The sequence below is a fragment of the Neolamprologus brichardi genome, chromosome 20, assembly GCF_056152115.1.
Source record: "Neolamprologus brichardi isolate AB-2024 chromosome 20, ASM5615211v1, whole genome shotgun sequence".
Lineage (NCBI taxonomy): Eukaryota > Metazoa > Chordata > Actinopteri > Cichliformes > Cichlidae > Neolamprologus > Neolamprologus brichardi.
This window is the reverse complement of record NC_142123.1, coordinates 5,884,418-5,907,236: the sequence shown is the minus strand read 5'-3', so window position 1 is coordinate 5,907,236 and position 22,819 is coordinate 5,884,418. Positions and strand designations below refer to the sequence as shown.

General features: G+C 36.6%; 2 protein-coding genes across 2 annotated transcripts; one reads left to right on the top strand and one right to left on the bottom strand.

Moving 5' to 3' along the window:
- The first annotated feature begins 360 nt into the window (after positions 1-360).
- Positions 361-22,613, top strand: wfdc2 (WAP four-disulfide core domain 2). Its single transcript, XM_087833516.1, has 6 exons — positions 361-511; positions 688-825; positions 1,043-1,156; positions 1,329-1,466; positions 21,990-22,127; positions 22,228-22,613. The coding sequence occupies exons 1-6, from the start codon at positions 361-363 to the stop codon at positions 22,359-22,361; spliced, it is 813 nt and encodes a 270-aa protein (XP_087689642.1). The 3' UTR covers positions 22,362-22,613.
- LOC148096889 (uncharacterized) lies at positions 5,425-7,981 on the bottom strand. Its single transcript, XM_087833712.1, has 2 exons — positions 6,902-7,981; positions 5,425-6,430 (listed from the first exon to the last, which is right to left on the bottom strand). The coding sequence occupies exons 1-2, from the start codon at positions 7,849-7,851 to the stop codon at positions 5,758-5,760; spliced, it is 1,623 nt and encodes a 540-aa protein (XP_087689838.1). The 5' UTR covers positions 7,852-7,981; the 3' UTR covers positions 5,425-5,757.
- Positions 22,614-22,819: the final 206 nt, after the last annotated feature.

The window sequence follows — 22,819 nt, the reverse complement described above, 5'->3', positions numbered from 1 at the left end:
ACTAATTCAAGCAGCAAACACTAGCAGTGCAAAAATGTATCTAACTAGCTGACAGACTTTAAAGTCACATGAAGATATATCAAAATGGTGACTTGTGCCAGAACAAATGACTTGACAGACATAAATCCTAAATTTCCTTTAAGTAAAAAATTGGTGACATAGTTATAAGTAGTCCCTAGTGGTTTTCAAATTATTACATGGCTTGTTAATTTTTTTTATTAAATTATTAAGAAGCCAGATGTGTTCAATTTATAATCTGCCTGTTTACGGATCCTTTCTGAACTGTGCATGTTTGATTTTGTCAAACAGCCAATTTGGTGACTGCAAAGCATCATAACTCTTATTCCTCACAGCTCATCCATGTCCTTTTTTGCTTTTCTGCTTCTTTCAAACCCAGAATGCCCACGCCATCTTAATCTTGATCTGTCATGTAAGGGGTGTGAGGACTGTCCTAAAGACCACATATGCTGTGTCTACGATGGTGAAGAAGTCTGTGTCCCTCCTGTTTCCAGTATGTGTCACAATGTTTAATTTCTCCTTAAGAGGGTGTGGTAAATTTTTCATTGAGTCTTCTCAGTCAGTAGAATGAGAGAGAGCATAAAAATCTAATAAATCCCAGTAAAATCCACATTTAATGCACTTTCTGATTAGAGTTCTTTGTCTGCACTAATTTCTCTTTCCTTCCAGCAAAGCCAGGAGTGTGTCCTCGCCGGCGCTTGCACGACAGGCGTTGTACTGAATCTTGCTCTAAAGACAGAGACTGTCCTAATAATGAGAAGTGCTGCTCCAATGGATGTGGACATGTGTGCATGGCTCCATTGTCAGGTGAGATTAAACAAAGTGACATTTTAACAACCAAGTTTCTTTTGACTCAGATTTGATCAGTTTATAATCTACTGCTCACGGTTTCTTTCTAAAATGTGCATGTTTGGTTTGTTTTGTTAAACAGCCAAACTGGCAATCAGACAGCTTTATAAGACTGACTTCATTTACCACAGCTCATCCATGTCCTTTTCTACTTTACTGCTTCCTCCAAAACCAGAATGCCCAAGCCATCTTAATCTTGCTCTGTCACGTAAGGGGTGTGAGGACTGTCCTAGAGGCCACATATGCTGTATCTGTGATGGTGAAGAAGTCTGCGTCCCTCCTGCTCCCAGTACGTGTCACTATGTTTAATGTCTTCTGAAAAGGGTGTGGATTAAATATTTGGTTAAATCTTCTCAGTTAATAAAATGACCAGTAGTTTAAAAATAAAGTTCCTTCAGGTAAAGGCCACATTTACCACACTTTCTGGTTATTTGTCTGCACTAATTTCTCCTTCCTTTCAGGAAAGCCTGGAGCGTGTCCTCGCAGGCACTTTGCACATAACAATTGTGCTAAATCTTGCTCTGATGACAGAGACTGTCCCTTTATTCTGAAGTGTTGCTACAATGGATGTGGACATGAGTGCATGGTACCAGACATAGGTGAGATACGAACAAAGTGACAGTTATCTAAAGCAGCGGCCCCCAACCTTTTTTGCCTCACGGACCGGTTTATGTCTGACAGTATTTTCACGGACCAGCCTTTAAGGTGTCGCGGATAAATACAACAAAATAAAACCAGTACCGGTACCCAAAAAAGAAAATTTATTCATAACACACGGGAAAAGAGCCAGGGAAACCGAGTTAATGATAAAAACGATAAAAAATAACGAAACCCTTAAAAACTATAAATTTCACAACCGAGCCTCAACTCTCGCAGCCCAGAACCAAACGACTCATGGACCTGTACCAGTCTGTGGCCCGGGGGTTGGGGACCGCTGATCTACAGGTTATCTGTTATCATGTCATCTACAATCGGTAGAAGTCAGAAAAGGCTGTCTCTAACAATTGTGCAAAAAAAAAAGAAAATGTTTAATTTCATACACATTTACATGAGACTGTATGAAACATGAAAGAGTGAGAACTTTAAAAAAAAAAAGCTTGTTACTCTTCTTTATGACCATGTGTTTCTTTGTGTACTGCAGAACAGAGACTTACTGCTGTAATTTTGTATGAGACTGTACAGGAAGTGTTGCTCCAGACCTGCTGCTTTTACTTAAATCTACTTCGAAACAAGTGATTTCCTGTCCCATTAAAGATAATATTCATTACTTTTAAGTATCTTTCTTTGTATTTGTTTGTTTGTGAGAGTATTTGGATATCGTGTTTTGGACAAAGTTTGCATTTAAAAACAAAAAAGAAAGCATGTTGAATTCACTCTGACATAATGTATCTCTGTATCTGATTGTTCCTAGTAGGGAGATTGAAAAGAAGCAATAATCTGTCCATGTGAGCTCAGAGGCTTCAGAGGGCAGTGAGATATCAAATCAGAATAACCTGATTTGTATTTTATTACAGTTTCCTCACAGTAACATCATGCACTATGATTTAATGGAGTTACAGTTTCAAACTTCCAGAAAACAAATCAATGTTCAAACTAGAGCTGCAAAAAATAAAAATAAAATAAAAACACCAACACTGCTATCAACAAAAATGGTATTTTAAGCACAGCTATCGAGTTTTTATAGTCAGTGCATGCTTGGTTTAGACACTGCCCATTGGTTTACATAAACAGATATAATATGACGATATTCCATTTATAGTCGCATATAACGTTTGAGCATAAGCTAAGAAACAAGTCAAGATAGGAACACAAAAATATGTATCTGACAACCTCCTTTCTTACAGAAAACATGACTCATGTTTATCACTTTGTGGTGAAAGGAAGCAGCGAAAAAAAAAAAGAAAAAAAAAGAAAGAAAGGAAGCAGCGGCATCAACCCTTACTATACCGTTCTCGTGTGATTCCTCTGGGAAGTAAAGTATCTTAAATTAGGCTGTGAGTGATATAGATTTTGGCCCGTCAAGCTGTGGGCCCTCCTCCACAGCAGCCTCAAGCTAACAAGCTAATTAATAGAAGGCAACAAAAATGAAAGCTTAAGTGGGAGACTGACTATGGTGCACCTTTACACCACAGATAAAATACATTATTAACACATTCAAAGCAAATGTAACATTTTTTCTTCTGTAATTGGCAGCAGTTAACAGCATCCAACATTATTAAGGGTAATTTTGTGCTGAGGATGTTTAACACTGTCATAGATTTGTATAAATGATACCTGCTGCTAAAGCAAAACACACGGCTGTTTCCATTATTGCTCCCCGTTCTGTGCAGGGGAGGAATTTAAGTGCTAAAAGCGGAAAATCAGAATTAAATAGCACGAACATTTCACAGTTTGTGAGCACACAAAAACTGCAGAAAAATGAGTTTGTCAGAGTGGCCATATGTAGGATTTCACACACTCAATTTGGAAAGCTCTGTTGAAACAACCAGTTAAAATCAATCATTGACATCTTTCAGTCCTATTTCCAAATAAAAAATATTTCAGTTTTAATCAAATGTAATGATTTGTTTTTATCAAGCCAAATCTTTATTTATTTATTCTTTACTTTGTTTATCATTTCATTTTATGAAATGATGAAGAAGGCACCACCATGTTTGCCTACTGGTGTTTTCAAAAGCTTGAATCACATAACGAGGGAGTAACGTTGTTTAAGAGAAAGGGGGCTTGGGCTGTATTTGGTTAAATGACATTCTGAAGAACGACAAAGGCCTCGACACAGACGTAACTTCCCTACTAACTAAACAATTTAGAACGAAAGAAGCCCCCTGCTTACTTACATTATGATGAGTGTAGAATGGATGTTTTCACAGCAGGTATGGACAAGCATATGTTTACAGCTACCGACATTTTCCCAGTATTACTATTGTATTGGAGTATTAGCTTTAAAAATGCTGTTTTAAAACAGGCTTGAAACAAAGTGATTTTAAGCATTCCACATGAACTTTTCTAGAATTTGCGTCACTTAAAGCACATTATGTCAGTTTGTTTAAGAAGCAGGGTTGTAGCCATTTCATTATGATGTCACTCTCAAAGGTCACAGAGCAGATCACATAGCATTTGTAGAATCAAGAGATCTGGTACAAAGACGTGCATGTGGTGTCTTATTGCACCCCAAAATGATATGTGGCGGGATCTTTTAGTGGTTTTTGTACAGCGGATCGGTTAATTTGTGTGAAAGCTGTACATTTCTCCTCAAATCAATGTTTTGATTCAGTGTGTCAACCCATGTGGTACTTTAAATTACACAAATGAAGGTTTAGAGTACTGCAGTCTAGTAGGTATTGTCTCAAGCAAGATTTAAAAAGCATTACAATTTGATCATGACCCTAATTCAGAAAGCATTAATTTTTTCCTGCAAAAGAACACAACCTCCAGGCTTTTTCAGCATTGTCAGTTTGTGCAAAGAATCATTTTCCACTACAAGTACAACAGGTGAAAAACAAATTCAAATAAACAAATTAAACCTCCCAAGTGTTTTTTTAAAATTACTATTATTTTTCATTTCCTAAAGATTAATTGAAAGGTCCATGGAGTTTGGAGGGTGAGGACCCAGGAAACCGCAACAAGGAGGAGAGGGACAGAAAATGGCAAGTCACAAAGGAGGCCTTGGAGACCATGATGAGAATGTCCACCTCACTCAGGCTTTTTGCTTTAGACTTTCCATTCTGGACCAATCTATGTGCAGAAATGTGCCTAAAACCCTGAAAACTGTTAAACTTACCACAGATATTCACTTAGTGTCTATAATAACAACATTTAATAGTTTCATGAATTGTGTTCATCTCATACCCAAACCACCTTTATCAAATTCTACTCTAAATTCTGCTCTAATACAATACCAGTACTCATGACAAGAGTGCACAAATGCAACATTGTTTTTTCATACTTGACAACACAATAAAACACAAGAAAAATCAGAATATGTTTGAGATTAGGATCTTTATTTGATGGTAAATCTATTTTTTTATGTCAGGTTTTTTTTACATTTCATTTTGTTTTACTTTGATGCTATAATAGATAATTTTAAAATTCAGTTAAATCTAAGATTATATAGCATCGCAGCAAAACAAGAGTCTCCTCAAGGTGCTTTATAATGTAAGGTGAAAACCCTACAGTATTAGCAGGAAAATACCCAACAATCAAAAGATCCCCTTTGAGCAAGCACTAGGCGACAGTGGGGAGGAAAAACTCCTTTTATAAGGAGAAACCTCCAGCAGAACCAGGCTCAAGAAGGGGCGGCCATCTGCTGCGACCGGTTGGGGGTGATGGAGAGACAATATAGGGAGACAAGATGAAATATACTTCTGTTGGCCAATTACATTGTTTTTGAATAAATTATTAAATGCTTCAAGATCTTTAAAGAAGCATTGTAGTGTGTGGGGGGTGGGGGGAGTAAATCCACTCGGCGACGGTGGATAGGAAAAACTCCCTTTAAAGGAAGAAACCTATTGCAGAACCAGGCTCAGGGAGGGTCATCTGCCTTGACTAGTTGGGGGGGGGTGAGGGGGAAAAAAGAAAAGAAAAAGGATGAAGAAGGGAGGGGAGAAAGAAAAAATGGAGAATGATGGAGAGGTGGAAGGAGAGAAAGGGCAAGAGGGGAGGTATAGGGGTGAGGAGATGAGAAAAGCGGTGGAGGAAGACCAGGCTATGCCACCTCATGATCAGTGAGGAAGCAGGAGGGTCCCTCCTCCTGAAAAACCAGAAGCGTTCCTTCTTCTTTTTCAGGCACTGTTCCTGGAGCTCTTTTTTTCTGTAGGATGAGGGTTTTCAGTTCTTCGGTTGTTACTGTAATTTCCTCCTCAAGTATCTTGCATTTTTTCTCCAGTTCTTCTAATTGTGCTTGTTTTTCTTCTCCTGTATTTTTTCCAGTTGCTCTTTTTCCTGAAGAAACTCTTGGTTTTTCTCCAGGGCTTCATCGAGCTGTACTTGCAGCTGCTGTTTCAAGTTGACAGCGTCTTGGAGTTTCCCATAGATCTCCAGATTAACAGCTTGCGCTTGTTGAAGCTGGCAGGACATTGTTCTTAACTCATGCCTGTTCTGCTTCTTTTCTGTCATCAGACTTGCAATGCGCTGCTTTGCTTGATTAAACATTATTCCCCAGCCCTCATTTATGTTATCCACGTTGGGCTGCTTCTGTTGGTTCACCAGCATTTCCTTGTGTCTTTCTTCCAAGTCTTTATTTCGGCCTTCCAGTTCTCTGTATTCAGTGTCCAGTTGTTTCTTCTCATGAAGCACTTGTGCATTTCTGTGCAGTGCTTCATTAATCTTTACTTGCAAGACATCATTTTGTTTCTTCATGTTGTGAAGTTTGCATTCCATCTCTTTCTCCTTTATGTCCTGCTGTTTCTTCTCTTGAAGAAACTCTTGGTTTTCCTCCAGGGCTTCATCAAGCTGTACTTGCAGCTGCTGTTTCAAGTTGACAGCGTCTTGGAGTTTCCCATAGATCTCCAGATTAACAGCTTGCGCTTGTTGAAGCTGGCAGGACATTGTTCTTAACTCATGCCTGTTCTGCTTCTTTTCTGTCATCAGGTTTACAATGCGCTGCTTTGCTTGATTGAACATTATTCCCCAGCCCTCATTTATGTTATCCACGTTGGGCTGCTTCTGTTGGTTCACCAGCATTTCCTTGTGTCTTTCTTCCAAGTCTTTATTTCGGCCTTCCAGTTCTCTGTATTCAGTGTCCAGTTGTTTCTTCTCATGAAGCACTTGTGCATTTCTGTGCAGTGCTTCATTAATCTTTACTTGCAAGACATCATTTTGTTTCTTCATGTTGAGAAGTTTGCATTCCATCTCTTTCTCCTTTATGTCCTGCTGTTTCTTCTCTTGAAGAAGCTGTTGGTTTTCCTCCAGGGCTTCATCAAGCTGTACTTGCAGCTGCTGTTTCAAGTTGACAGCGTCTTGGAGTTTCCCATAGATCTCCAGATTAACAGCTTGCGCTTGTTGAAGCTGGCAGGACATTGTTCTTAACTCATGCCTGTTCTGCTTCTTTTCTGTCATCAGACTTGCAATGCGCTGCTTTGCTTGATTAAACATTATTCCCCAGCCCTCATTTATGTTATCCACGTTGGGCTGCTTCTGTTGGTTCACCAGCATTTCCTTGTGTCTTTCTTCCAAGTCTTTATTTCGGCCTTCCAGTTCTCTGTATTTAGTGTCCAGTTGTTTCTTCTCATGAAGCACTTGTGCATTTCTGTGCAGTGCTTCATTAATCTTTACTTGCAAGACATCATTTTGTTTTTTCATGTTGTGAAGTTTGCATTCCATCTCTTTCTCCTTTATGTCCTGCTGTTTCTTCTCTTGAAGAAGCTCTTGGTTTTCCGCCAGGGCTTCATCAAGCTGTACTTCCAGCTGCTGTTTCAAGTTGACAGCGTCTTGGAGTTTCGCATAGATCTCCAGATTAACAGCTTGCGCTTGTTGAAGCTGGCAGGACATTGTTCTTAACTCATGCCTGTTCTGCTTCTTTTCTGTCATCAGACTTGCAATGCGCTGCTTTGCTTGATTAAACATTATTCCCCAGCCCTCATTTATGTTATCCACGTTGGGCTGCTTCTGTTGGTTCATGAGACTTTCCTTGTGCCTTTCTTCCAAGTCTTTATTTCGGGCCTCCAGTTCTCTGTATTTAGTGTCCAATTGTTTATTCTCATGAACCATTTCTGCATTTCTGTGCAGTGCTTCATTAAGCTTTACTTGCAAGACTTGTTGGTTCTTGACAAACCCATTGTGCCTTTCTTCCAGCTGTTTATTATGGGTCTCCATTTGTCTGCACTGCTCTTCAAGTTGAATCTTCTCTGCTTGGATTTGTTTAATCCTGTCCTCTAGATTTTCGTTTACCTTCCTACTTTCAGCTGATGGGGAATTTGGCTGTGCACCCTCGAGAGGACAGCCAGCGTAAGCTTGTTGTTTTTTGCTGTGTTTTCTTTCAGACATGTTGTAGTCTTGATAAAATGACTGTTTCAAAATGTTTCTAAGGCGTACGTTTGAATGCTGCGAACACGAGTGCTGCGAATAAACTGACTAAATGTTTAGGATTCGCACCCCTATTTAAGGCTTTCAGATCAAAGGCATATATGTGCCTTTGATCGTAGTATGATGTCATAGGAATTAGGCTGTCACATGACATAACTGAATGAGGATTCTTTTTTTTTTAGGTGAGTCAAGTTTTATTCTGTTATTTTTAGCTTTTAGCTTCTATTTTTCTCATTTTTAACATTTATATTTTTAAAATTATTCAACTTTATTCAACAAAAATTTCCCATGTATTTTAGTGGAAAGACCCTTCAAATTCTCATTCAACTTACTCCTCTTTAAACTCTTACCACTTCCACATACATTGACATAGAGCCACCATTCAAACTTTAAAACAAAGCCAAAACATTCAACTATTCAACTTGCATTTATATTTTCAATATCTATTATACTTTTTCTTCAGTTCCAGTTTAAATGTCATCCTTTTTTTCCAGACTTTTCAGAGTTTATAATGGGTGTGTATGGGACGGAATGTTGGCGCTAGAGTGAGACAGCTCAACTGCCAGAGTGAGAGGAGGGGGGGAATTAATCTTAAAATCTTTTCTTAAAACTGCTGCTGTGTCCACAATGTTCGCTCTACAGCCATCATTTTACCCTCAAAACGTAGCCATCGCTGTCTTCTTTCATCCAATGTGTGTATTATTGTAATAAGTGTTATGATTCTTTCATAAATGTCACCAATGCACAGCCTCCTCCCTCCAACTCTTCCATAGACTCCAATGTTAAAATGGCTCAGAAAGTTTGTTTGAAAATCAAATGTACAGGCTGTCTTTACACTGTCACCATGTCTATATAATAAACTCCACAGGCATGAAAACTGAGAAATCAGTAGACTAGACATTGCTGGTGCTCACGGTGAAAGAATTTTGTCAATACGACTTGTACTTTTCATTTGGGAACGATTTGTTTTGGGCTGACTTTTCTGTTCATTTTAAGCAGCAGAAGTGAGGCGCATGTCTGTGTGCGTGCCATTGGGTGCAGTCACTATAGCAACCAGGCTCACACCTGCCTGCTTAACGAGCTCTCTCTCACTCTCCCAAGGTTAAACCTAAAAATGTCTGCTGCAGCTAAGCAGTTGTAGTAAGATGAACTTTTTCAATAGGTACCATAAAAAAGATTTGACAGGGTTCTGCCACAGATTAATAGTTTGTCAGCAGTTAGTATATGCCAACTAAGTAGAGCATTGTGATTGGCACACAGGTTTTTCAGATCTGGGCAGTTGGAGTCAGTTGATGACTTTAAAATCATCCTTTCTGACTGGATAATTAAAGCTCACAGCATCTACCTGTCTGTAGTTGATTTTCCCACATTTTAATTAACGTTTAACTAATCTAATCTCATTTAATGTCTCTGTTTATAGTTTGTATAGTTTATCTCCCCACTAACACACTTAAAGTAGTCTTAAAATGAAACCCACAAAACAGTTCAAGATGAAATACTTTTTATTTGCTCATGTAATGCCAGTTGCCGTGTTTTTCTGTATGTCACTCATTCGCTTATACTCGGGCAAAAAGTACCAATTTGTACACTAGTCTAGTGTATTTTTTCCCTCTGTCTCTCTATGGTCGTGTCCAAATTCATGGGCTGCATCCTCCTGAGGCCGCATTTGTAGACCGATTACGTCACAGCGACGCGCCGAAGGCTGTCCAAATTAGTAGACTCCTCCGAATGCAGCCAACAAATGCGTCCCCCTTTTCCCCGAATTTGAAGGATGGGTCGGGTGTGTCCTTCGTGGCCTACCATATCCCAGAATTCATAGCGCGGCCCAGCCAAACTCCAGTTTCCAATAATGGCGGCCACTACTAAGTTTTAAAATTACTCTTACTAATCTTTCTGGGTCACAAAATAAACTTTTAACATATTTTTAGGCGAGAAAGTAGCTGTGTAAACATCAAATATCTGCTCGGTTTATCAAGATATCGCATATTTGCAAAAGTGCTTCGACGTTTTCGGAGCATCTGCTACCCACCAGCTCGATAACAAGCCGGGAGCTCGAGGGTCACTGAAGCCGCCGAGAACAGCACAACTCCCGGCAAAACTCCCGGCACAACTCCCGGCACATCATTTTCAGATCACTGCGGAGTTTTGCTACTCAGGTTAAACGTAATATATAAGTCACTTAGACAACGTAAAAATGATATTGTTGGTTGTGTTTTATTTGTTCGTGAGTAAATCGGTTTGGCCGAGATTAAAGTTATTAGATCAGATAAAATAAAACTTTATTAATCCCCCGGGTGGGTTCCTCTGGGATTTTCACACAGCTGAATAAACGTCAAACAGAAAACTGATTAAACAGAAGTGTGAGACGGTCGAGAATTTACGCCAGTGTCCTGTTATATTTTAGATAGCAAGGAGCAGACGGCCGAGTTTACTAAACTCCACCGAGACAGCGGTGACGCTAATCAGAAGGCTAGACCGTCCAATTTCCCCAGCCGTTTACTTCCGGCCCACGTAGACCGCGAAGGCCGGGTCCTCAGGAGGATGCAGCCCATGAATTTGGACACGACATATGTCTCTCACACACAGAGACCAACACACAGACATGTTCAATGCTCAAATTTCCAAGCACTACCTGAACGCCTCATCTGTTTTTAACCCATCACTGGACCAACTGTCGTCATTAGTGATGGTAAATTTGATTATTTTTACTGAATCGAGTTTTAATGAGTCACTCACCAAAGTGACTCGGCTTTTTTGAATCATTTGATTCACTGAGTCAGTTAACCAGAGAGTGTAAAAAATGTACATTTTCACTCAAACTTAATTTGTTTCTCTTTTCATGTAAATCCTACTGCTAAGATGAATGATTCTAAAAGAAAACAACTATTTTATAGAGCAAAAAAGAGCAAAAACATTTCTAAAATTAAGCAATTTCCTATCAAAATTGCTTAATAAACATTTATTTTATTTTATTGTGTGGATGCCCTCAAAGGCATCCACACTATTGAGTTCCTGTTTCTCTTTATTCTTTATTATTGTGTGGATGCTTTAAGGCATCCACACTATTGTTTTCCTGTTTCTCTTTATTCTTTATACTTTATTATTGTGTGGATGCTTTAAGGCATCCACACTATTGTTTTCCTGTTTCTCTTTATTCTTTATACTTTATTATTCTAGTTGCCAATTTTTGTACGTTTTTTGGCACTTAACTACTTCCACAATTTTCAGCCGATTTTCACCATTCAAATTTTAAACTATTCTGCTATTTCTGCTAATTCCGGCTATGACTTTTGCTATTTTTTGCTATTATACTTTTTAAAATATTAAGCTTTTTTCCTTTAATTTGTCCCATTGAAATGAATGGAAAACTTCCGCAATTCTGCTAAAACTTGCTTGTTTTTGAAACTTAACTACTTCCTCATACTTTCACCTAGAACAACCATTCAAACTTTAAAATGTTCACAAATTATTGGGCTATTCATGTATGATTCAGCTTTTTCATATCTGTTACCATTTTCATCTTATCCCTCTTCAAGTTTTGAGTTTCATCTTTGTGATTTTTCACAAAATACATGGGTTGTTATGGTTGCTATGCAGTTGGTTCTAAGTGAGGCACTGTAAGTTTTGCAGTCTTCTCTTCATGTCCGAACAACTTCTTGCTACTTGCTCAATTTTCACTCAACTCCCACAAATTATACATCAAAATGTAGGTATTTTTGCTGGCTTTCAGAAAATGTCACTATCATTGTTGTGGAATTTATAGAATTTTGGCAAATCTCCTCAGACCAACACAAAGTCTGAAAACTCTCCATAGAAAGTCAATGGAGAGTTTGTTCAAAATCACCGCTGGATTTCTCTAATGAGAGGCATATTCGAATCATCATATCTCCTTAACGAAGCGAAGTTAAAACATGAGGCTTGTCCCAGTATATCTTCAGACACTCCTGACGCTCACAATTCAAGAATTTTTTTCTCACCTATTACCGTTCTGAGATGAGTTAGACTTGTTTGGGGGTAGGAAATTCGTTCTTCGCTCAGATTTCTTCAGATTTCAAACTCTGGAAATGAGCCACTTTTTTGTCTCGTCATATCTTTTTGATAGATTTCCACAAAGACCTGAAAATTTCCATGGTTGTTCACCAAAGCCTGCTGTCTCTTACGGTGAAAAAATGATATCGATACTCCAAATAGATTTAGAGTTAGAAAGCGCTGTTTGAGGGCAAGTCAAGGCAGTTTTCGCTTAGCCTCTACTCAGTTATGGTGCATTACAAGTCAAATATCTTTAATAATTCATATTTTAATGATAAATTGTCAACACTTGAAGATTCCCCCATCTCTTCTGAACAAAACGGTGTAAGAATGACCATTCTAGCCCCTACGGTTAGGAAATTATGGCCATTTGTTTGGAGGGTAGTCGTCACAATGAGAAATAGACTGCAAAATCCTGTCTCTCTGCTGCGTGTGTAAAAACGGCTGCAGCTGTTTTGGCGGGAAAATGTACACAGCCTCTCTGATTGGTGGATTCAAATCCAGCAGCTCCCAGGCAGCTTGACTGATCTACAAAGTTGCTTCTCTCTCTTTCTATGTGTGTTATAGTATTTCTAAATTATAGTATTTCTGCTTTTTATAGTATTTCTGCTAAATTATAGCATTTCTGCTTTTTATAGGATTTGTGCTTAATATAGGATTTCTGCTAAATTATAGTATTTCTGCTTTTCATAGTATTTGTGCTTAATATAGTATTTCTGCTTTTTATAGTATTTCTGCTTAATATAGTATTTCTGCTAAATTATAGTATTTCTGCTAAATTATAGTATTTCTGCTTTTTAAGGTATTTCTGCTTTTTATAGTATTTCTGCTAAATTATAGTATTTCTGCTAAATTATAATATTTCTGCTTTTTATAATATTTCTGCTTAATATAGTACTTCTGCTTTTAATAGGATTTGTGCTTAATATAGTATTTCTGCTTTTTATAGTATTTCTGCTTAATATAGTATTTCTGCTTAATATAGTATTTCTGCTAAATTATAGTATTTCTACTTTTTAAGGTATGTCTGCTTTTTATAGTATTTCTGCTAAATTATAGTATTTCTGCTTTTTATAGTATTTCTGCTTTTTATAGTATTTGTGCTTAATATAGTATTTCTGCTAAATTATAGTATTTCTGCTTTTTATAGTATTTGTTCTTTTTATAGTATTTCTGCTAAATTATAGTATTTCTGCTAAATTATAGTATTTCTGCTTTTCATAGTATTTCTGCTAAATTATAGTATTTGTGCTTAATATAGTATTTGTGCTAAATTATAGTATTTCTGCTTTTTATAGTATTTCTGCTTAATATAGTATTTCTGCTAAATCATAGTATTTCTGCTTTTTATACTATTTCTGCTTAATATAGTATTTGTGCTTTATATAGTATTTCTGCTAAATCATAGTATTTCTGCTTTTTATAGTATTTCTGCTAAATTATAGTATTTCCGCTTTTTATAGTATTTGTGCTAAAACATAGTATTTCTACTAAATGTAGTATTTATGCTTAATCATACTATTTCTATATATTACTGCCAGGTCCCCAGGTAGCCAATCCTCTGTGAGGACTGACTCATTCAAATTTACAAATCAGGGCCTGCATGGCTTCCCAGCCAGCAAATCATATCTGAGGTCTTCCGTTTCTTCTCTCGTCATATCTCAGCGACGGTTGTACAAAGAGCAATGAAAATCGCAGTCAAAGTACACCAAAGTCCGCTGATTCACCCAGTACAAGAATTATGCTTCTAGTCCACCTAGTTTTTGAGTTACACTACGTTTTGTAACTCCAAAAAACTGTGTTTTTCGCTTCTCACCGCGATCTAATTCTGACTGCTCATCACCCTGTTTTCCAGGCGCTTGCTCTCTTTCCCAGTGGCGCAGTTGGTAGTGACACGGGTCTTCAACCCAAAGGTCGTGGGTTCAAATCCACCTTGGTCAACATGTTTTTTTCCCTACAAATTAATACACTATCACAGACCAGTAATTCATATTCATCATTTATTACAATTCTGCAAACTTTTATCATCTTACCAGCTTTTCTAATATGGACCTCACATTCTTGTTAACACTCCATGTCACAAATACTGTTCCCTTTAGGCTCTGTGTATGTGTGTGTGTATCAATATTTTTCCCATTTTAAAGTATTACTCCTCCATAATTGTATTTCTGTTAAATCAAACGACTTTTACTACATCTTAGTACTTCTGCTCAATCATAGTATTTCTGCTAAATCATAGTATTTTTGCCAAATCATAACATTTGTATTATGTTATAGTATTACTACTAAGTGAAGGAATTTCTGTCATGTTACAGTATATGTGGTGATTACAGTATTTCTGCTAAATCATATTATTTCTACTATATTATATTTTTCTTTCTAAATATAGCATTTCTGCTATATAATTGTATTTCTGCTATGTTATAATATTTGTGCTAAACCAGAGTATTTGTGCTGAAACACAGTATTTCTGCTATGTTGTACTATTTTTCTAAATCATAGAGTTTCTGTAATGTTTAAGTATTTTTGGCTAAATATATTCTTTCTGTTATCTTATACTATTTCTCCTAAATTCTTCTATATTTGAGAAGTTATCATGTTTCTGCTAAGTTACAATATTTCTGCCAAGTTCTGCTATGCTATTGTATTTCTGCCAAGTATTATGTTTCCTCTAAGATATTGCAGTTCTGCTAAGTTATTACTTTTTAGCAAAGTTCTTTTGCTTCTGCAAAGTTTTTACAATTTCTGCAACTTTTCAGCTTTTTCAGCTAGTTTTTGCAGACAGCTTCAGCTTTAAAGCATCCACACTGCATTTTCGCAGGAAATGCAAATTTTTCTAGTTATTCTAGTTGCCAATTTTTGTACGTTTTTTGGCACTTAACTACTTCCACAATTTTCAGCCGATTTTCACCGTTCAAATTTTAAACTATTCTGCTATTTCTGCTAATTCCAGCTATGACTTTTGCTATTTTTTGCTATTATACTTTTTAAAATATTAAGCTTTTTTCCTTTAATTTGTCCCATTGAAATGAATGGAAAACTTCCACAATTCTGCTAAAACTTGCTTGTTTTTGAAACTTAACTACTTCCTCATACTTTCACCTAGAACAACCATTCAAACTTTAAAATGTTCACAAATTATTGGGCTATTCATGTATGATTCAGCTTTTTCATATCTGTTACCATTTTCATCTTATCCCTCTTCAAGTTTTGAGTTTCATCTTTGTGATTTTTCACAAAATACATGGGTTGTTATGGTTGCTATGCTGTTGGTTCTAAGTGAGCCGCTGCACCTTTGGCAATTTTCTCTTCATGTCCGAACAACTTCTGGCTACTTGCTCAATTTTCACTCAACTCCCACAAATTATACATCAAAATGTAGGTATTTTTGCTGGCTTTCAGAAAATGTCACTATCATTGTTGTGGAATTTATAGAATTTTGGCAAATCTCCTCAGACCAACACAAAGTCTGAAAACTCTCCATAGAAAGTCAATGGAGAGTTTGTTCAAAATCACCGCTGGATTTCTCTAATGAGAGGCATATTCGAATCGTCATATCTCCTTAACGAAGCGAAGTTAAAACACGGGGCTTGTCCCAGTATATCTTCAGGCACTCCTGACGCTCACAATTCAAGAATTTTTTTCTCACCTATTACCGTTCTGAGATGAGTTAGACTTGTTTGAGGGTAGGTAATTCGTTCTTCGCTCAGATTTCTTCAGATTTCAAACTCTGGAAATGAGCCACTTTTTTCTCTCGTCATATCTTTTTGATAGATTTCCACAAAGACCTGAAAATTTCCATGACTGTTCACCAAAGCCTGCTGTCTCTTACGGTGAAAAAATGATATCGATACTCCAAATAGATTTAGAGTTACAAAGCGTTGTTTGAGGGCAAGTCAAGGCAGTTTTCGCTTAGCCTCTACTCAGTTATGGTGCATTACAAGTCAAATATCTTTAATAATTCATATTTTAATGATAAATTGTCAACACTTGAAGATTCCCCCATCTCTTCTGAACAAAACGGTGTAAGAATGACCATTCTAGCCCCTACGGTTAGGAAATTATGGCCATTTGTTTGGAGGGTAGTCGTCACAATGAGAAATAGACTGCAAAATCCTGTCTCTCTGCTGCCTGTGTAAAAACGGCTGCACCTGTTTTGGCGGGAAAATGTACACAGCATCTCTGATTGGTGGATTCAAATCCAGCAGCTCTCAGGCTGCTTGACTGATCTACAAAGTTGCTTCTCTCTCTTTCTGTGTGTGTTATAATATTTCTAAATTATAGTATTTCTGCTTGTTATAGTATTTCTGCTAAATTATAGCATTTCTGCTTTTTATAGTATTTCTACTTTTTATAGTATTTGTGCTTAATATAGGATTTCTGCTAAATTATAGTATTTCTGCTTTTTATAGGATTTGTGCTTAATATAGTATTTCTGCTAAATTATAGCATTTCTGCTTTTTATAGTATTTCTACTTTTTATAGTATTTGTGCTTAATATAGGATTTCTGCTAAATTATAGTATTTCTGCTTTTTATAGGATTTGTGCTTAATATAGTATTTCTGCTAAATTATAGTATTTCTGCTTTTCATAGTATTTGTGCTTAATATAGTATTTCTGCTTAATATAGTATTTCTGCTAAATTGTAGTATTTCTGCTTTTTATAGTATGTCTGCTTAATATAGTATTTCTGCTAAATTATAGTATTTCTGCTTTATATAGGATTTGTGCTTAATATAGTATTTCTGCTTAATATAGTATTTCTGCTAAATTGTAGTATTTCTGCTTTTTATACGATTTGTGCTTAATATAGGATTTCTGCTAAATTATAGTATTTCTGCTTTATATAGGATTTGTGCTTAATATAGTATTTCTGCTTAATATAGTATTTCTGCTAAATTGTAGTATTTCTGCTTTTTATACGATTTGTGCTTAATATAGGATTTCTGCTAAATTATAGTATTTCTGCTTTTTATAGTATTACTGCTTTTTGTACTATTTCTGCTTAATATAGTATTTCTGCTAAATTGTAGTATTTCTGCTTTTTATAGTATTTCTGCTAAATTATAGTATTTCTGCGTTTTATAGTATTACTGCTTTTTGTACTATTTCTGCTTAATATAGTATTTCTGCTAAATTAGAGTATTTCTTCTTTTTATAGTATTTCTGCTTTTTATAGTATTTCTGCTAAAACATAGTATTTCTACTAAATGTAGTATTTATGCTTAATCATACTATTTCTATATATTACTGCCAGGTCCCCAGGCAGCCAATCCTCTGTGACGACTTAGACATTTAGCCCTGAAATTTACATATCAGGGCCTGCACGGCTTCCCAGACAGCCAATCATATCTGAGGTGTGCCGTTTCTTCTCTTGTCATATCTCCGCGACGGTTGTACAAAGAGCAATGAAAATCGCAGTCAAGGTACACCAAAGTCCGCTGATTCACCCAGTACAAGAATTATGCTTCTAGTCCACCTAGTTTTTGAGTTACACGACGTTTTGTAACTCCAAAAAACTGCATTTTTCGCCTCTCACCGCGATCTAATTCTGACTGCTCATCACCCTGTTTTCCAGGCGCCCGCTCTCTTTCCCAGTGGCGTAGTTGGTAATGACACGGGTCTGCAAGCCAAAGGTCGTGGGTTCAATCCCAACTTGGTCAACATGTTTTTTTCCCCTACAAATTAATACACTATCACAGACCAGTAATTCATATTCATCATTTATTACAATTCTGCAAACTTTTATCATTTTACCAGCTTTGTTACCAGCTATGTTATAGTATTACTACTAAGTGGAGGAATTTCTGTCATGTTACAGTATATGTGCTGATTACAGTATTTCTGCTAAATCATAGTATTTCTACTATATTATATTTTTCTTTCTAAATATAGCATTTCTGCTATATAATTGTATTTCTGCTATGTTATAATATTTGTGCTAAACCAGAGTATTTGTGCTGAAACATAGTATTTCTCCCAAATGATAGTATTTCTTTCAAATTATAGTATTTGTGCTAAAACAAAGTATTAATTTAAAATTACAATATTCATAGTTGATCACAGTGTCTCTGGTAAATCACAGTATTTCTGCTATGTTGTACTATTTTTCTAAATCATAGTGTTTCTGTAATGTTTAAGTATTTTTGGCTAAATATATTCTTTCTGTTATCTTATACTATTTCTCCTAAATTCTTGTATATTTGAGAAGTTATCATGTTTCTGGTAAGTTACAATATTTCTGCCAAGTTCTGCTATGCTATTGTATTTCTGCCAAGTATTATGTTTCCTCTAAGATATTACAGTTCTGCTAAGTTATTACTTTTTAGCAAAGTTCCTTTGCTTCTGCAAAGGTTTTACAATTTCTGCAACTTTTCAGCTTTTTCAGCTAGTTTTTGCAGACAGCTTAAACTTTAAAGCATCCACACTGCATTTTCGCAGGAAATGCAAATTTTTCTAGTTTTATTAGTATTTTCCTTAAATGTGTTAAATATATATTTTCTCATCTAAATGTCCACTGAAATGTGAGCCTGGGGGCGGTAATGCGCCTTAACATTGGTTGCCAACCAAGAAGAAGAAGAAGCTGTTAGCCAGGAGGGAGGGGGTGAGTGAGTGAGTGAGTGAGTGATTCGTTTGCTCTATGATTCAGCACAGGAGGGAGGGGGTTAGCGAGTCCTGAGTGATTCGCTTATGATTCAGCACAGGAAGGGAGGGGGTGAGTAGCTCAAATGTGCTGTTAGCATGTTAGCAGAGCGATGCTACTGTAAACGGAGGAGCTATTTTCTTGATGTGAGCTTCTACTCAGGGTTTTTTCTTCCAGTTCAGAGCAGAATTGTTTTGTTACGATACTGGATGTTGTGTTTTTCTCCACAATTTTAATTACAAGCTAGATACATTGCTGCTAACAGCAACGGGGATGAGTCAGTGAGTCAGTTGGACTTGTGAATCATGATTCATGAGTCAGTAAAGTGATTCTCGAGTATTGAACGATTCGTTCATGATTCGCGCATCACTACGTCAGACTTAACGACCGGATAAGGAGCAAAGAGTCGGCTCTAAGAGCCGTCTTGTTTCGACCAACACATCACCAACAACCATGATGAAAAACGCTCATCTGCTTCCATCACCATCAGCTGATTAACATTGAGCTGCTGCAGTCAACACCTTTTATTTTTAAATCTTTACCAGAGCTTAAAGACTGTAGATGTTCACACCTGTTGTTAGAAAACCAAGCTCACAGCAGTATTTTTTTATAACAGGAAATTTAATTTTTTATTGGTTACCGTGTTTATTACCACTTTTATCAGTAATGTACTTCCTATAAAATATATATTTGATAAGTTACTGGTATATTGAAATCAGCTAGTGAACACATCAATCACTTTATTGAACTACACGCCTTACACTCTTGTAAACTCTGGTTACTAACAGCAGGTGTGAATGTTTGGAGTCCAAAACGCAGATAAAGATTAGAATAACAAGGCAATGTAAAATCAGTTTAATGCAGTTGACAGTAGCAGCTCAGATGGAAATCAGCCAATTGTGAGGGGAGCAGAGGACCAAAACTCTAAGAGTTGTGGGGCAAGTGAAGAGAACACTGTTGGTATTATTGTTAGCATAAAAGATGGAAATTTAAATAAATGTTAAATTTTAAAATTGATCATTGCCTCCTGTGTCTAAATGAATATATATATATACTGAATACCAGTAAAAAAAAAAAATGAAGTAATGCACTCCTTTCAAGGATGCCCCAAAGACCATCACTTTTCAAAATAATAATAATAATCAGTAATACAAATAATATGAAAGTTACTTACAAGTCAAAGATGGTGTTTGTGATCTTGAAGAATCTAAACGTGATAAGGAAATGAAAGAAAGTGCGTGAGGAAAATAAATACAAACATTTTTGTTTTTTCCCAGGATAATTCAATATAAAAGATTCTCTTACTAAAAAAATGAACAGTGTAATTAAAAGTCTGAAAGGCACTGCATGTGTTTATATGGTAAACTGACTAATTCAAGCAGCAAACACTAGCAGTGCAAAAATGTATCTAACTAGCTGACAGACTTTAAAGTCACATGAATATATATCAAAATGGTGACTTGTGCCAGAACAAATGACTTGACAGACATAAATCCTAAATTTCCTTTAAGTAAAAAATTGGTGACATAGTAATAAGTGGTCCCTAGTGGTTTTCAAATTATTACATGGCTTGTTATTTTTTTTAATTAAATTATTAAGAAGCCAGATGACTTCAAAACATTTACTAAATTACTATAAAGCACTATCCAAACTTCAAAAACAAGTGCCAAAATCTCCAAATTAAAAGTACTCGCAAACTATAACAATTTGATTATACTTAAAAATATGCAAAAGCTAATTTAGTGGAATTTTTACCTGCTCCAGAATACATTAAAAATGCACTATTTAATTGAAAAGAACAAAGTTTGTGTACTTTTAGAAAGGATTATTAGATATTTGGGGATACTAGCCATAAAGAGGGTCTCGTACATTTACGAGCATCAAATTTCCTGGATTTCATGGTTTCAAAGTTTAATAAGTCTTTGAACTTTGAACCCAAGCGCTTTGGGGTCCTTAGGGACTGAGTAAAGCGCTATACAAATGCAGGCCATTTACCATTTTATCAGTGCATCCCTAGTTTTAGCACAGCCTACTAATTTACATAAATATGATACTATGTGACAATATTCAGTCAATAACAGTATGTAATGTTGGAACAAACCTAATAAACAAGTTAGATTGGAAGACTAAGACATGTTCTCCACCTTGTGGAGAAAAGAAGAAGTAGCTGCTTGAGACTTACCAACACTTCTTGTAGAATTTCTGTGGGAAGTAAAATATTCTGCAATGGACTGTGTGGTCTGCACAGTGGTATACACACCCAACTAAACTGAACAGAGAGGCCATCCTCCACATAACCCTTAAGCTTACACGCTAAACAATAGTTATTTTTGTAGAGTCATAAAGTCATCTCATCCAATAAATGCTGTAAATCATCACCAGAGCATAAATTATTAGTCTTAAACAGAATCATTATTAATATTGTGGACACCTTATGTATGTAATTGATGTGTGATTTAAACAATTTAGGGCCCAACACTGACCCCTGGGGGACACCAGAAGCATAACTTCCTTCTCTAATATATGAGCAAGAATTCATTTAACTTCACAAACTGGTGCCAGTCTCTTAAAAAAAACCTCTGAAATTACTTTAAAACTCCTCATCTGATCTATTGTATCAAATTTGTTTCTGAAGTGTGTAAATAATCCAACCGCATATTGTTTTTGGTTTTTTGTCTATGGAGTCTAATAATGCTAGATGGAAATGCGGGCTGGTTCACTGGTTAAAAAGAAAATAAACCGCTTCGCACATGTCAGATACTGTTGGAGGAGAAATTGATTCATTTGCTGGAAGCGCTAAAATAAAGTGAAGGTAAAATGAGGTCACATGACAAAAACTATTGGTCATCTTAACATTTTTCAGCTGTCTAGTTTTATTACTAACATGTAAACAATATTAGAAGATTCATACCACAGTACATGCCACATTTTATCTGTAACTCTACAGGCACAAGGACCCAGCATCCTCTAAGTGGCCTGCTCAGCATGTGGCTATGGACTAGTGTACAGTATTTTTGCATACAGCAGTACATGTTTTGAGCAAGAAGTGAACATGGACAAACACTGGTGGACAATTTGCGCCTTGATTTTAGCATTTTGCGCATTAGCGCACTTTGACACTGTTCTTTCAGCGAGAGCTTGTTGCGAAATAAGAGGCAAGTTTCTTTTGACTCAAATTTCTTCAACCCATTATCTGACTGCTTACGGATTCTTTTTGAAATGCGCGTGCTTGTTTGTTTAGCAACCAAATTGGTAACCACTCAAAATCATAACTCATGTCTCATTTGGCACGGCTGATCCGTAATGCTTTTCTGCTCTTTTCTTTCAAGTCTCAGCTGTCTAAAAGGTTTCTTCCAGTCAAAAGCCCTGTGTACCACACTCTCCCGTTCTATCTCTTTGTCTATACTGATTTCTCTTTTCTTTCAGTAAAGCCAGGAGTGTGTCCTCGCAGGCGCCTTGGCTACGGACGGTGTGCTGAATTTTGCTCTAATGACAGTGACTGCCCCGACAAGGAAAAGTGCTGCTCCAACGGATGTGGACATGAGTGCATGGCACCGTACGTAGGTGAGAGATCAACAAAGTAGAAAACACCCCCATATGCATCCCAAGTGTTTAAAGGTATTTTGTAACTAATCATATTTTTTTTTGACTTCGCTGTGATCAGTGAAGCCTGGCGGCTGTCCTCTGCCTGAGACCACCCCCATGTGTGCTGAGTACTGCTATCACGATGGTCAGTGTCCAGGAGATCAAAAGTGCTGCAGGACTACCTGTGGTCATGCATGCAGTGAGCCCTGCTAAGGAAGTCCATCATCTACATTAAGCATCTCTCCTTTTGTTTAAACGGACACATTTTTCCCACAAAGAAAAAGTGGCCTGTTTGCATTTATTCCTTGTTCTCTTTTTTACCGGGTGTATTCTTACTTCAGTGTGAAAAACAGTATATCTGTTCCATTTCTAATTAAAGCCTTAGAGTATGATGCATTGTTTTTGTATGACCAATAAAAATAGCCCAATCCTGTATAACCTTGCTATAAATGTGTTTTTAATAGATCCTGGAATTCACAAGCCTGTCGGGTTTTTTTTGAGTCCGTTTCCCTGCAAAAACAAATGATGAAATGTAGCAAGAATGGAAAGTGTTTCCTGGCAGAACACAAAATGATTCAGACGGACAATGAAAATGTTCTTAGTTTTCAGCATTGTTGCACACTTGTGTCTCAAACTGTATTTTGCTGTATGTTATTTAAAGAACATTTTAG

What these genes read in the sequence shown, in the direction of transcription:
- wfdc2 (XM_087833516.1), top strand. Translation starts at nt 361, where the DNA reads ATGTCCTTTTTTGCTTTTCTGCTTCTTTCAAACCCAGAATGCCCACGC. An exon ending in CTGCGTCCCTCCTGCTCCCA is followed by an intron (nt 1,157 to 1,328) that starts GTACGTGTCACT and finishes CCTTCCTTTCAG; the next exon opens with GAAAGCCTGGAGCGTGTCCT. An exon ending in GTGCATGGTACCAGACATAG is followed by an intron (nt 1,467 to 21,989) that starts GTGAGATACGAA and finishes CTTTTCTTTCAG; the next exon opens with TAAAGCCAGGAGTGTGTCCT.
- LOC148096889 (XM_087833712.1), bottom strand. Translation starts at nt 7,851, where the DNA reads ATGTCTGAAAGAAAACACAGCAAAAAACAACAAGCTTACGCTGGCTGT. An exon ending in ACAGAAAAGAAGCAGAACAG is followed by an intron (nt 6,431 to 6,901) that starts GCATGAGTTAAG and finishes GAAGCAGAACAG; the next exon opens with GCATGAGTTAAGAACAATGT.